The sequence below is a fragment of the Sinocyclocheilus rhinocerous genome, unplaced genomic scaffold, assembly GCF_001515625.1.
Source record: "Sinocyclocheilus rhinocerous isolate Xijiao unplaced genomic scaffold, SAMN03320098_v1.1 scaffold591, whole genome shotgun sequence".
Taxonomy (NCBI): domain Eukaryota; kingdom Metazoa; phylum Chordata; class Actinopteri; order Cypriniformes; family Cyprinidae; genus Sinocyclocheilus; species Sinocyclocheilus rhinocerous.
In genome coordinates this window covers 2,781,877-2,797,639 of record NW_015641476.1, presented here as the reverse complement: position 1 = coordinate 2,797,639, position 15,763 = coordinate 2,781,877, and the positions used below count along the sequence as shown (strand labels likewise).

Sequence of the window (15,763 nt, the reverse complement as noted above, 5' to 3'; positions counted from 1 at the left end):
AGCTTCAGGGACCAGCCTAGAGTGATCACACCGGTGTGATCGTACGCTTCAGGGACCAGCCTAGAGTGATCACACCGGTGTGATCGTACGCGTCAAAGGGTTAATACGTTGCATATTTATCGTTTAACAGATGGTTCTGACTCTACATTCCGTTCTAAGCAGTTGTCGCAATATTAATGCGCCAACTTCCCAAGCGACCTATTACTTGGAGGAAGAATTTATATGCTGATTATTTTTAATAATAAATATTTTATTGGATTGTACGCTTGAAGTATTAGTGTCCTTTATCCTTTAGTGTCCTTTATACTTCTGATGCCGTTTTTATTTATTAAATATTGCCTCGCAATAAGCCTTGAGAGAATGATTAAGAACACCCCTGGCCTATGGTATGCCATTGCAACATCACAATTATATATTATATTATAACTATAAGCTAAAAGGAGAGTGAAAATTTAAATGCTGAAAATGAGTTTTTACCCCAAAATCTGTTCCGAGCCTGCTGATTTGAAATATGACACATTATTGTGCGTTATTGTAAGTTTGTTTTATTGTGTTATTGTAAGTTTGCCAAATTACTGCAAAAAAAAAAAAAAAAGTGTGAAAATATTTTTTAATTGTGTGTAGTATATATAAAATGCTAGCTATGAATTTATCCTTAAAAACAGGGAAACTGGATATTTAATTTTAAAAAAATTTTATGTCATCGATTTTCACTAGTGTCACTTCCATTAAAGAATGTTATCAAGCTGAATACATAATTTAATGTGTGATGGAAATGACATTTGTTGGTTCAGGAAAATGACAGTTAAGGAAAGAAACAGAAAAAAAAGACAGAATTCTCCTGTGGTGGTTGTACCCGTGTATCTACTGTTGGATGCCATCAGATTAATTACATTTGTAATTTAATTTCTAGAACTCAACAAAGCCTAAAGTGCCCATAGAAGCAGTTATTTATTAACATGACCAGAGAAATCTCAAGATTACTTCTGAGGGGCAACAACAGAAAACCTGATATTTAGTCAGGTGGGAAAATCACTTGGTGGAATCGGTTTAAAGTCTCCACATTCAAATCTAACTTTTGTTCTCTTGCCAGTGACTTCATCGCTGGCTGAGATCTGTTTCAGGGCTTGAGGAAGAGAAAATGGCACATTAGCACATAAATGCACTGTAGTCTTTTGAGGGCAGTCTAGGGAAGCCCTGTTTAAACCACAGGGACTCCTGGGTTGAAGGGGGAATTTAACTTCATTATTAACCAAAAGGTTCCCTTCACTGGGCCTCCTGAGGATCTACCTAAAACAGATGAAAAACCAGCTGAGAGCAGCTTAATATGACACAGACTGGAATAAATATGTTTTTGTCTAAATTAACATGAAATGACGGGACAAACACTGGCGTAATTCAAAAGCGCTGTCCTCTCTTATGTTAACTTTATTCCAGGAAGCTATTCAAAGTCAATATTTGGCATACAGATACCTAATATAGATGCCTACAAAAATAAACACATATGGGATAAAAGAGCTTAAAATTCCATTTGAATTAAATGGGTAGATTATTTCATTCCAATTCAATTTCAATGGGGTCAAATGACTGGGGCAATATTTCTGCTAACACGACAAGCTCAAGTAAGACAACATAGCACTGAACCACTCCATACTGTTTACAGGCACAATAGATCAACAAGGCCTCTTTCTCAACATCTACCACGTCCCTCTCAAGGCACAACAATCGTCAGTACATACATAGATTTACACAGCAATACAAAACAATGGGACAGCAGGTTCAGCAACACCATAGGTACAACTGGGCTAAAATGGCTTTCAATTTAAAGTGCAAAACCTAAATTCTATTCCATTGTATGGTACAATAAGAACCTTAAAGAATGAAGACATGTGGTATAGAGCAACAGACTTGGGAGTTAACACAAAATGTATGGTATGTCTTTGTCATTGTCAGACAAATTAACAGCAATTTTAGAAACAAAATTTACATCCATCTCAAGTCATTGTGCCTGCATACGGTTGATCAAGCTAAAACTCATTAAAATAAGTGCATTAGATTATATAGATGAGTCTGTGCATTCTCTGTAAATTATTTCTGCCGACATTTTGCATCACATCGGACCTACAGTATTATTAGGCACAAGATTTACACAGCGACAGTTTCCAAGCCCCTACTACTGATTAAGCACATACAATTCTGATGATCCATAATTCATTAATCATTATTATAAATATAGTATCATAGAAAATTAAGTAATGATGGGCAAAAATTGAATAATAAACATTAACATTATCCACTTTTGTTATTAAAACAGCTATGTATATCTTTGTACATTAAAATGCAGAGAAAGCAAAAGCATTAAAGGCATGAAGATGATACATAAATACAAAATAAATTAACACGCCTTGCTTTTTTGCAAAACTCAATAACAGAGAACAGGTAATGTGCTGCATAGAAGCTTATATATCCTGTACACAGCATAAATGCTCCTGATGACAACCATCATGGATTATTTGTCACCCAATGCTGTGGGTGTGGATCTGTTATGCATATTTTAGAGATAATGGCTGTGACTGAAGACATGTGGCCCTAACCTCATGTGCTTTCTGTGATGTGCTATAAGAAAATGTGTAACTTTGTCATCCCAGTCTGAAAAGGGAAGACCTCAGTACTACTCATTCTTGTTTAAAATGGACAGGCTGATTGAAGATTAACGCTGTGAAGTTAAGAGTAACCATGAAGTGATTTTCTTTTCTTTCATGTGAGTGAATGAGTGAGGGAGGACAGTTTGACAGACACACCCAGTAGGCCTTTGGAATGTGGTTTAGCCTTATATGTGTTCAGTAGTTGTACATTTTGACAATCACATATGCGGAGGTACATAATACAGGGCAGATCACTTCAAACTAACAAAAAAGGAAGTGTGAAAGGAACTGCCCTGTACACAAAGGAAATGGACCCTCGGCTAACTCTACCAACCATTTCTAAACCCACGTAACATATTAGAGTTAAAAAAGAAGAACAAATTAATAGTCTCTTAGAAAGAAATGTACTGACTTAAAAAAAACAAAGTCTGGCCTGAGGAGGTAAATGTCTGCAGTAAGATGATCAAGGGTCTTAAAAAGATAAACAGGAAAGAGAGAGATTTTACAGTTGGGTGGGCCTCCTGCTTTGTGGATCCCCACCAGAAGGTGGCACTGTCACCAGACTTCTAAGATAAACACAAGGATTCCTTCTCTTTCTGGCGGATTGCGTGGCAGGTGGTGGAGGAGGTGGTGGCGGCGGCCTGAAAGAAGACATTAGGGGCTGCATTTCCTGCTGCTGCTGAGAGAGGGTGCCTTCCTCCTCTTCCTCCTTCCCTGTAGGGAACCTGAACTGCCCTGAACCTGTATCACTTCCTGATCCTGCACAAACACCACCACCACTTTTTCCCTTCGTAGGGGTCCGCACGGGTCCTCCCAGCCTCGAGAGGGTGCTAACACGTGTGTGCTGAGGCTCCGGAGGTGCTGGAGGAGAAGCCAGGCTCTCAAGAGAGGAGATGCTCTGGTTCCAAGCTTGCAGCAGGTCTATAGGGATAATTTTAGTTGCCTCCACAGACACACAGGGAGGGAGGGAACCCATGCCACTTTTCCACGGCAGGTTTTTCTCTCCACATGTTGGCGATGGAGGGGCTGCGACCGGGCTCTGACAAACATCCAGTGCAGCTGGTACAGAAAGAACAGAAAGAAACACAAGAAGATACAGAGTTGCTGGGGATAAGAAACAATCAGTTCTCATATTTTCTTACCAAAATTGTGTTCATATCTCACCTGATTTTGGTCTCTCCTTTGGTGTTTCTGGGGCTTTGCGAGCCACAAAAGTGATGCCTACATCATCATCTTTATCTGGTTCAGAAGGATCATGTTTATCCTCCTCAGGCGCCATTGGAACCACAACTGTGTCTGAAGACACATGCAAAAACATGTTACCCACAATGCACTGGGAATTTTAAGTAGCAGAACATAGCTCAACAGTTTATTGGCAACCAACCTTTGTCCTGCCAGCTGACATTTCGGCGTGGTTTGTCACTGGTGTCTTGCTCTTTAGCATCTGACCCTTTCCGCTGAAAAACAATATTATCAATATTTTAAAAAAGAGGGTGGGAGAACAAATAAAGTAAACTTATCAGAGGAATAAGCTGTATGCATACATATGGAAGATTTTTAAAAATGTTTTTGAAAGAAATCTATTTTGCTCACCAAGGCTGCATTTATTTTATTAAAATATATTACAATTTTATTTTTATTTTATTTTTTTAATGTAATTTATACTTGCAATGGCAAAACTAAATTATCAGTAGCCATTACTACAGTCTTTAGTGTGACATGATCCTTCAGAAATAATTCTAATTTGTTGAGGTGGTGATTAAGAAACATTATTATTAATGTTCTAAACAGTTGTGCTGCTTAATATTTTTATGGAAAACATGAAACATTTTTAAGGATTCTTTGATGAATAGAAAGTTCAAAAGAACAGCATTTATTTGGAATAGAAATCTTTTGATGAAACATTATATCTTTATATCTGTTACTTTTGATTAATTTAATACATCCTTGATGAATAAACGCATTAATGGTGAAGAACTGTTGTAACATTTCCTCTCACTTTCTCTTTTAATATTATGCACTTGCGCATGTGCATGCACATTCACAGACACACACACACACACACACACACACATACATGTCTGTCTTAGCCTACCTTGGCCTCCCTCAGGTCCACCTAACTCAACATAAGTGTGTTCTGCTGCAGTTTTGAGCTCTTGCCTTTTTCTGACTGCGGTCCTTCTTGTGGCGCTTGTAGCGAGTGGATTTAAAGGACTCCAGACGGTTGCGCATATTCCTCTGGAACACCTCCCTGTCCTGTCTCTCTTTTTCACCCACTGTCATGAAGTGCCGACTGTAGTGGGACTGGTACTGCAGGAATAGAGAAGGTCAACAGAAGCAAACACATCATACAACGTGTCACCCACTTCACTGATGCAATATAATGCTTGAGAGTTCTTCACAGTGAGAGGGTGAGCGTGTGGCAGGATCTGTACCCGTCTCCTGGGTTTGTAGAGGTTTCCAGCAAGTACATGATGTGTCTCTAGCTCTTCCTCTATTTTGGCTCCTGGCACTGTGTCAATCACCTGGAGGTCTAGACACACCCCACTGCCATTTTCTCTCCTGAGGGATCACACACAGAGACACAGATAGACACAGACAGGAACCAACATGCATGTAAACACATGTATACTTACACCACAGATATGCACAAAATGTCTTCATCTGCCCCTGCACACACTGTCTACACACACTAACACACATTCAAAAAGATCTGATAATAAAACAATGCAAAATATATTTTTAAATCAGTATTTTTAGTCTTGTGTTGTCTGAACATTTTTGAAACAAAATACATTTCCTTGATGTATTCAGTATTAAAGTTTGTAACGTAAGTGAATATAATATTCAAATTGTTTTATATTGTTTTAAGCACAACTCTCTAATTTGTTTGTTACACTTAAGACAAGATAAAAATAGTATTTGCCAAAGGGGTAAGAAAAATCAACCTCTTGATGCACTACCATTCAACAGGTTGGGGTCAGTAGTTTTTTTAAAGACATTAATAATCTTCATCAAGGATGCATTAAATTGGTCAAAAGTGACAGTAAATACATTCATAACGTTATAAAAGATTTCTGTGTACAAATAAGTATATTTATTTCTATCTATAAATAAATGCGTTTTTTTTTTTTTACTTTCTATTCATTAAGAAATCCTGAAAAAACTATTGATAATAAAATACATTTTTCTCGAGCATCAAATCAGCATTAGAATGATTTTTGAAGGATAATGGGACACTATTCAGTGGTGTACATTTATCTTATTTTAAGGAGATTAAAATGTTTTTACAGACAACAAGATAAAAATACTGATTAAGAATTTTTTTTTTTTTGCAATGTCCTCAAACATAAACATACTCACAGGTAGTTGGTAACATTTGTGACCTCTGGAAAAGAGGTTCTGCTGGCCATGGAAGGCAGAGAGAGTCTTGCAGAGGTCAACACATTCCCACCCTGAGAGAAAGACAGAGAAATTCCCTAGATTCAAATACTAAACTCTATGCTTGATTCTGATTGGCCGACACATACAGTATTAAACTATTGATTAATGTTCCATAGTTGCTATCAAGTAGTTCTATCAAGTAGTTCCAGTTCAGTATCTTGCATCATTGGAAATAATGCACACCTGAGGTGATAATACAGCCACACTGCAAAGTGCACTTACACCTTCGGTGTGCATTCATTTTCAATAATTCAGTCAATTTTGCTCTCAAAGTAGATGTAAACCAGCTCTCCGTTCTTCATTCTTCATATAGATGGTTACCACAAATTACTCTGGCATATGGGTGACTGTTTAAAAACACAGTCTGTTCTGCACTCTTACATACAGTATGACCTCATAGTTCTCTGAAAATATATACACAGTAAGCAAGTACAAAACCTGTGGCAAAGACATGCAGAAATGTGACTTATGTACAGAAAAACAGTAAAAGAAAAACTCTTTTTAAAAATGTTTACATTCAAGTTAGAATCATTTTAGTTGATACATTTAGTTTTTACCCTGCCCAAATTAAAAGAGCGATTCTGTGCCTCTTTCACTGGGTGGTCCGAAAGAGAAAAGAGGTTTCTCTATCTATCAGTCTTGTGCTAATATTAGTTTGATAACTCCTCTCAGGAAGCCAAGCTCTATGAAACTCAAGGGTACAGGAAATGATCTCGCTGGAGGACAAAAGTCCTGCATGACTAACGTTCCAGGTGTTCTACAACTTTTCTGGTCTAGTACATTGTTTATTTTTGTTCAATGGAGGAGTGAAGAGGAGAGAAATTACTTAAATTACTTAAGACAAACTGCAACCAACTTAAAAGAATCGATTGGGAAATGTGTAACAATTATGACGTGCATTTCTATACATTCATATTAAAATATATTACATCACTCTACTGGAGGCCCTTCGTTTTCTTTCCTCTTTCACTCTCTCTGAGTATTTTTGTAGATAGGTTTGATGTTGCAGCTGACAGGTATCAGATGCCTACAAAGGACCAGTATTGGCAGAGACACAGTGGCGTCAGGGTAACTAACAAAGAGAGGAATTATCCTCAGCTCTTCTCAAACGACTCTCTTGAGCCTAAGAAAAGTTCTCAGTGCTTCCTCTGCTCAATGCCATAATCCAGGGGCTTTCAGTCTTTAAAGGCCCAAGGACCCCCAACCAGACTCTCGTCCAACCCAGAGACCCCCCAGCATAAAAAAACTCTAGTATAACTTTTATTAAGAACATTAACTAACATTACTAATAGTTAATGTTCATTCAAAAAAAGTAAGAAATTAAAATGTATTGAAAATCTTGGCTATAATCCACAACTGTTAGTGAGTCTGAATGAAGAAACACTTTTACAGAGTGGACACAGATGAAAATAGAAGTGTTTTTTTTAGCGGTTTTATTGTATTGCACAGCAGTGAGGTTTTTACCTAGTACTGATTTTTGAGTGTGGGCACCATCTAGTGGTCAACAATTTCAGTACAATAATAATACAGCATAGAACCCTTACAAAAAAGTGTCATGGTGAATTACTTTATGTCCAAATGTAAAACCGCAGCGTCATACATGACAGCCTTTCAGGACAGCAGTGTCTCAACACTACCGTGTCCAAAAAATGTGATGGTATCATTCAACTTTAACAAGACGAGCAATACCTGAACTGACGAACCGCCTACATGATAAATGGCTACATAAAGACTTTTACCTGATCAATGACACTGATGGCATCTCTGATGTTGATTTTCTGATAGGCCTCCCACAGTTCACTCTTATGGTACACAGACTTTCTCAACAGCAACTTGCTCAAATAGTTCTTGTCAAATTGCTCCCACCTAAAGGATAAAAAACAATGATTCTTAATTCTTTTCAGCTCTTGTATTTTGACCGAGCACATTTCTCATCATGAGAATAGATGCAGTATAAGTGCCACTCACTTGTCCCTCCAATGATGGTATCCATTCAAACCGGCAATGTCCTCCACAGCTGTCAGAATGTGGTCAAAGGCCTGAAGACAGACAAGTTCAGTGCTTCTGTAAGTTATTAATGGCTATTTTACTTGAATTATCTTCATCTCTGCATTTATATTTATTTATTAGTTTATTTCATGTCAGCATCCAAGGCTATTTTGACAGCAAAAATAGGGAACATAAATACCATCTAAACTTTTCTAAAGACAGCAAGTTCCCCTCAGACATGCATTCATATAAACTCCTACACCTAAATGAATCGCGATTTGTTTAGCATCTCAACCGATTTGAATCGTCACATATTTGAATCGATTTTCAACCGGCTCGCGGTTAATCATTACATCACTATAAACATATTTAAAAGGAGACTAGGGATAGACAAACAGGATAAAAAGTCACATACAGATAAAATAAAACGTATAAAGGATTTTTAGGTGCTAGTGCTATTTTGACAGCAAAAATAGGGAACATAAAAACATAAATTAATAAACATATTTAAAAGGAGACTAGGGATAGACAAACAGGATAAAAAGTCACATACAGATAAAATAAAACTTATAAAGGATTTTTAGGTGCTAGTAAATGAACGAGACATTGCCAACTGGGGAGCAGTTCAGTGTTGAAAGTTCATTGAATCTGGTTGGTCTATTCACCTTATTTAGCCCCGTCCCCTTTCAGCACTGCGCTTTTTCATGTTTTGTGTTCTGTCTTCCAGTGTCATAAGCTGGTGTTTCTACTGACATGAAATATGCATATGCATATGAATTTGTTTTCATTTTTAGGTTATTATTAGCTTGCTGACAGCTTGTTAAGAAACTGTGTTAAAATGAAATGAAATGAAATTTCAAGCTGTGATAGCTCATACTAGTCTAAATGCAATTTCATGTCAAATTAGTCTTGCATTTCTAAAATTAATTTGTCACCCCAATTTTTTTAAATGCTTAATGCAAGTAAAATAGTTTGTCATGGATTTAAAAAAATGAACTAGTCGTTTCAATTAAAGTGTTTATGTATTAAATGCTGTAAAGCGGTGGTTCCCATCCCTTTTCTCAGTTTGAGATGAGAAAATCTGCTGACTATAACTGTAACACAATGTGTGAATGACATGAGACGATGACTATAGGGTTAATATCAATATTTTAATTACTTCTTGTTGTCTGTTGGAGTTTCTTGAGCACAAATTCATATCAGTATGTCCACCGCATGAAGATAAGAGCTAATGGATTTATGAATGAACCACTCCTTTTAAAATCCATGTGTTATGGCATCCGCTTCACACATTATAATACTCATGATAACTTTTGTTAACTCTACAATAAGTAATAAGTCCCCTTGTCCAGCTTACTCTTTGACAGTGATGCCATAAAATTTACAGCACTACCGTGAAAAAAATAAATAATAATAATATAATAACAATAAAAAAGGAAGTTCAAACTAAATTCTAAAGATGGCTGTGTGCTTGTTTCTCTGGCACATAAGGTGAATACAACTCTAAATCTTCAGAGTTTGGGAAACTGCTGGATTCTAAGGAAAATCTCTTCTATTCGCCTTTATTTTCTCAGAATCTCTCCTGTATTATTTCGTATCTCTTCTGTCAGCTCAGCTACACTACAGTCTATCTTTAGCGCAGGTTTTAGAGTGCTCAGCAGGTAGCCTTGAGTCCCAGAGAGTGCATGCACCAGCAGGGTGTGTAAGGCCTTCAGAAAGAGGATGAGGTAAATGGCAAGGGGCCGTGTGACCTCTGCCTATGTGTGCACATTTATTTGTGGAAAGGCAAAAAAGAGCTCTGATGGTTAATTAATTGGAGGGAAGAGTCTAACGTCAGTCTGTCAGTCGCAATGCTGCTGTTTCAGTCATCAGATCACAAGCACTGCACAGATAGCAAGGTCAACATCATCACTCACAGGCAGTCAGGCAGGGACAGAGGGAGACAGGTGAGGAGAAACGGAGACAGAATAGAGGCAGGATTTACAGCGAGAGTATTGGAAGTGATATTGACTCACACGCTCGTGGATCTCTTCGTTAATGGTGGGTTTTCTGTTTGTGCTGCGAGGCACTTTCAACCATTTCACTAAAGGCTTGATGGTTAAACCCTGGGAGGAAAGATTAGGAAAATGTCAACAAATCCGACAGAAGGAAGCCACCAAAGCTTTCAACTTAATATCACAGCCTGAGGGTGCAAAAAAATCTAAATATTGAGAAAATCGCCTTTAAAATTGTCCAAATGGTGTTCTTAGCAATGCATATTACTAATCAAAAATTAAGTTTTAATATATTTACAGTAGGAAATTTACTAAATATCTTCATGGATCACAACATGATCTTTACTTAATATCCTAATGATGTTTGGCATAAAAGAAAAATCTATAATTTTGACCCATACAATGTATTTTTGGCTATTACTAAAAATATACCCCAGCGACTTAAGACTGGTTTTGTAGTCCTGGGTCACATATTTCTAGAAGCAGCTCCAAGTCAGTATTTTTGGTCTTTTAAATAAACGTTTTACCTAATCAAGCAGTATCACACTAGCATGCTGTTTTTTGAAATACTGATTTACTTATATTTTATATTGCCAGATATTTTGTGTATTTTTGCTCTGCCAATGAAAGAGGTTTTAAACGAAGCACAAGCATAATCAACGTTACGCTTGTCTGAGGAACACTGAATATATCACTGTTTTTGAACGAATTGTTTTAGTGAAATTAGGGGTGGGCAATATGACCAAAATCTTATATCACGATATGAGTAATTTTATTTCACGGTAACAATATATATCACAATATAGTTATTTTTGCTTTAAATAAGATCTTTATGATATCCACATTTTTTTGATACCATAGAAATTTCATAATTCTTGTCACCAGTGTCAATTTCACAAAAAAATAATACTTGCCTAAATTAAAAAACAAAAATCAAACTGAAGATCACTGAAGACAAGTAAACAGTCAGCGATTAAATAAGAATAAGAAACTAATTACAAGCAATAGGACAAAAAAATACAGTTGAACAAATAAAAAAAGAATTGCTTCACACATTGTATAAAGTAAAAACACTGCATATTCTTCACTGTGTAAATTAAATATTTCTTCTTATTAAAGTTACAAAAGTGATTTAGTCAAGAGCAGTGAGAGATTTTCTCTCTTTTGTTGTTTAATTAACATGAATAACAGACAGTAGGATTATTAGACTGCTGTCACTTTAAGAGATGCCCGGATCCAATATACTTGTACACGTGTTTTCTTTCTCAACTGTTTGCTTTCACTTAAGACCTAAATTACTGCGTTTAACAGGATACTTGTAAAGACGGGCATTTTGACAAGTGTGTGTATTTAACCGTTCAAGGCCTATAAAGTGGCAAAAATAACTCCGTTCAATACTCCCGTGCTCTATGAGCACCGTCTTCATGTGCGCACGCCTCTCTGACAGCGTTTTCTTTCGCTGCTGATTGTGTTTCAATGGCTTAAAATCACTTGTTTTTAAATCGCAATGCTTAAAAACACGTGCAAACGAAGAACACGAAGTTTCCGTGACGATAGAGACGATAGTCCAAAATCTCTACCGGTTGACAAATTTCTAAAAGTTCATCGTATCTACTGCCCACCCCTAAGTGAAATATTCAATGACTCACTCATTCGATTTTAGTTCCTGAATGACAGGGGTGTTAAACATACTGAAAAACTGTACTTAAAGTATAGAACTACAGATACTATGTCAAAATAAATAAATAAAGTCATAAGTACCTAGCCAATAAAAATGCTTGAGTAAAAAAGCATTTAATTGTACTGGTACTCTTACTATTTTTACCACATTTGAATAAGGAAAAAAGAAATAGTAGTATGCTAGTATGAGGTTGTGAATTCAGCAACTGTTTTCAAATGAATTGGTTGAATGAATGATTCAAATGACTCACTCATAAAGAAAGCGTCTGAATTCATCATACTACTATATAAATACTACTATTACTATTTCTGCCATATCTAAATATGGTAGAGATAATATGAGTAGTATGTGATGTCAAATTCAGCCAGCCGCTTGCTTCGGTCCTGAATGAATCATTGTTTTTGAACGAATAGTCTAAATGAATGAGTCAGTGACTCATTCATAGAGACACTTATTGGCACCTACAATACTAGCATATCAATGCATCCTGCAGAAAGATTTGCTGAAAAACCCTCAACACTAATACCCATACTGACGGTGTCAAAATGTATATTATTTATATATGTTTTAATAAAAAAAACAACATAAAACAAAAAAATAAACAATGCAGTTTTTCCACAACCTGTTACAGAAAAAGAAAAAGCATACTTGTCTAACCAGCATTCATATTTGTGGAATCTGTTGACAGATGAGTTCCTAACCAACATTTGACAGTATATCCTGATGATTTCAGCAGTCAAATATACTGTGGCATGTTGGATACACCAATATGACAACACACACATAGACACTCTAGAGCAGGGTTCCTCAAATCTTGCCCTGGAGGGCCAATGCGCTGCAGAGTTTAGCTCCAACCCTGATCAAAGTCACCTACCTGTGATTTTCTAATGATCCCGAAGACATTGATTAGCATGCTCAGGTGTGTTTGATTAGGGTTAGAGCTAAACTCAGCAGGAAAGTGGATCTCGTGGGCCAGATTTGAGGATCCCTGCTCTAGAGATTCTGCAGCCTTAAATAATGGATGAGATTGGAATAAGGTAAAAAGCCTAGCCAGATGGGCACATCACACAAACACATTTATACATAGGCAGCACCATCAAAATCACTCCATTCATCGTAATGAGCATCTCTATGTCAGAGCAGCTTTCGAAATAACAGCAATTTGACACAGCAGTGGGGAAATGTCATCCCTGCAAGGCAATAATCAGTAAGTAATAATAATCAGAGCCTGAGGAAAGATGAAACAGAAAACAAACAAACACTTTTATCAACACATAATGATTCTGTAAAGGTGAGAGGAGAGGGAAAACAAGAATAGGCAAGAATACAGAAAAAATAAATATCTAAAAGAGTTACCTGAAACATGACTGTGAAGAAAACCACAACTATGGTTGTTGCCACAAAGTAGTCTTTAGCCTTCACCTGTTCTTTATCTAAAAGTACCACCAGAGCAAAAGCCACAGCACCTCGGAGACCGCCGTATGACATCATCACTTGATCAATCTTTTCCAGGGGAACCAGCCTGAACCAGTTCAGGAACCAAGTCTGTCCTGCAACACCTGCAAATGACATGTTTGAGCAAATAAATATGCTAACTGTTAGAGCTGAGGCCTTTGTAAATGTCTAGTGCAAGATTAATTTAGCATCTCAACCCATTATAAATCACAAAAGAAGTTAAATGAAAACTAGATGAATGTACATGGTACGTTTTCAGCTTTCATGGTTTAGGAAAATCCAAAGTGAAAGTTAACTGTGAAGCAGAATATGCTATGAGTGAGGGGTTTCAATTAACCGTTCTCTTTTTGTTTTTGACTTCAGTAACCAAAAAGTACCAACAATACAATGTGACTATCATGTTTTTTGAAAATCACGGTATAGAATAGAATAGAATAGAACTCTCACCCACAGCCCTGAAGACTAAGATAAATATGAGTGTGCTGACAACAAGGCCAGTGTCCCAGGCCCATTTGGACTTGTCCACAGCGGAGATACCCAAAAAGATGAAGATGATCGTCTCTGCAATGCTGGCCAGGGTTTTCATGGTGTACTTCACGGTGGTCCGGGACTTCTGGGATATATTGGCCTCCACATACTTGTTGCAGCCAATGCCGCAGAAAGTCATCCTGTTATGAATCAACAATGCCATCAAGAGGCACAGATATTATATAATGACAATAGAATACAACATTTGTATTTTTATCCAAAGAAAATATATAAATACATAAATATAATTGAGTTTACAGTTTAACAGAGTGGTTGTTAATCTTTGCTATAAATTGTGTGGACCTTTGTACCTTTGGATTGACGTCTATATTTAGACAAAGATATGAGATATCCCCATATTTACACTCCATATACATAAATTAGGGCTTCAGACAGGAATTACCCTTTGCTCAGAGTGCTGTGTTTTATTTGAGTCACTCTGCATTACTCACAGAACAGACCAGAAACAATGAAAAGTGCAGAATTATAATGATGAGATCATATTTATATCATCCAGTCACACATGACCTTTTCCATTTTCTTTCAATCCTATTATGTTTTATTTCAATTCAATCTAAATACCCCCTTGTGCAGTAAGTGTGATGAAAAGCCATCAGGGGGCGCTCCAAGCACTGCATTACTTTATACTTACAAAATCAGACAGACAGGCATTTACTTTAAAGGTGACATATCATGAAAATCTGACTTTTCCATGTTTTAAGTGCTATAATCAGGTCCCCGGTGCATCTACCAACCAAGGAAAGTGAAAAAGATAAGCCCCGGTAAGCCCTTTTCTGCAAGCCTCTGAAAAAACCAGCGCGTCAGATTTCGCTCCCTTGGTGACGTGGCAAAGGGATCTCATTATAATATTACCGCCCCTTAATCTGTAAACTTCCACTCAAGGTGCCATCATTTTGATTTTGCAAGCGACAACGGTGTACCAGTTCTAATGTCATGGCGAATGTTTGAGCAAAACATGCTAACTGTTCTGTCATTGGCTGCACAGAACACTATTTAGAGTCCCAGCCTCAGAGGAGACAACACAGCAGTGCATTTATTGATTTATTTAGGCTACTGTATATTGCTGCTGCCACACAGATCTAAAATAAACAAGCGATTTATTTCCCAGCTGTTTACCTTCACAGACATAACTGACTGGTTTTTGTAACTCATGTGTGTTTTTAACGTAAACTTGTGTGTGAATGAGAACTTAGTTTAGTACTCGCATGCTGTTGACAGCAGCTTTCTGTCCGTATGCTTCAGATGTGTGCGCTCAGAAAACCGTATATCAGAAGTGTAAACTAATATGGTTTAAAATGCATGATTTCAGCGCGATAAACATGACAATTAGAACCAAAACAGATGTTTTTAGCAGGTACAAGCTGTAATGACATAGACCTATTCTAGAAAAGGGGGCGGGGAGCAGCAGCTCATTTGCATTTAAAGAGACAGGCCCGAAAAAACAGCGTGTTTCTGCTTCCACTCAAAATAGGCATTTTCAAAATGATATAATAAATGATCTGTGGAGTATTTTGACCTGAAACTTCACAGACACATTCTGTGGACACCAGAGACTTATATTACATATTATAAAAAGGGGCATAATATGTCTCCTTTAAAGAAAACAGCTTGCATCCACATTGCAAACTAGGGTGGACAGTGCAATGAAGTCTTTTATTTAAAAAAAAAAAAATCAATTCATTTTCTTCTGTTCGATTTTTATCATGCAACGTTTCTGCACTGCATGTCTTAACATCCTCTTTACATGAAGACCTTTATCTAACAGCCAAGTAGCATGTTGGTGAAAAGCAGTTAGTCACATCAAAAAGACAATTCTACTGACTAATTTTACAATTCTTCTGCTTTACAGGCAGTAAAACCTTTAATAGCCATAATTAACCATTAACCTTCATTGAATAAGACACTAATTGAGCCCATTCAGAAAGGCATTTAAAGGGTTAAAGCCAGTAAATGCACTCATCATTTGGTGAGCTCGCTCCTTATTCACTGAGATTCTCTTAAAAGCT

The 15,763-nt window shown here is 37.0% G+C and overlaps 1 protein-coding gene across 1 annotated transcript in view; it reads right to left on the bottom strand.

Moving 5' to 3' along the window:
- Positions 1-2,404: 2,404 nt before the first annotated feature.
- slc9a5 (solute carrier family 9 member A5) overlaps positions 2,405-15,763 on the bottom strand; it is a 27,636-nt gene continuing 14,277 nt past the window's right edge. The window contains exons 6-16 of the mRNA XM_016571813.1: positions 13,656-13,876; positions 13,110-13,312; positions 10,094-10,183; positions 8,058-8,128; positions 7,829-7,955; positions 6,009-6,100; positions 5,081-5,207; positions 4,806-4,955; positions 4,030-4,102; positions 3,814-3,941; positions 2,405-3,714 (exon numbers count right to left, since the gene is read on the bottom strand). Of these exons, the coding sequence (XP_016427299.1) occupies positions 3,148-3,714; positions 3,814-3,941; positions 4,030-4,102; positions 4,806-4,955; positions 5,081-5,207; positions 6,009-6,100; positions 7,829-7,955; positions 8,058-8,128; positions 10,094-10,183; positions 13,110-13,312; positions 13,656-13,876 (1,849 nt within the window). The 3' untranslated portion in view covers positions 2,405-3,147. The remainder of the gene's footprint in view (positions 3,715-3,813; positions 3,942-4,029; positions 4,103-4,805; positions 4,956-5,080; positions 5,208-6,008; positions 6,101-7,828; positions 7,956-8,057; positions 8,129-10,093; positions 10,184-13,109; positions 13,313-13,655; positions 13,877-15,763) is intronic.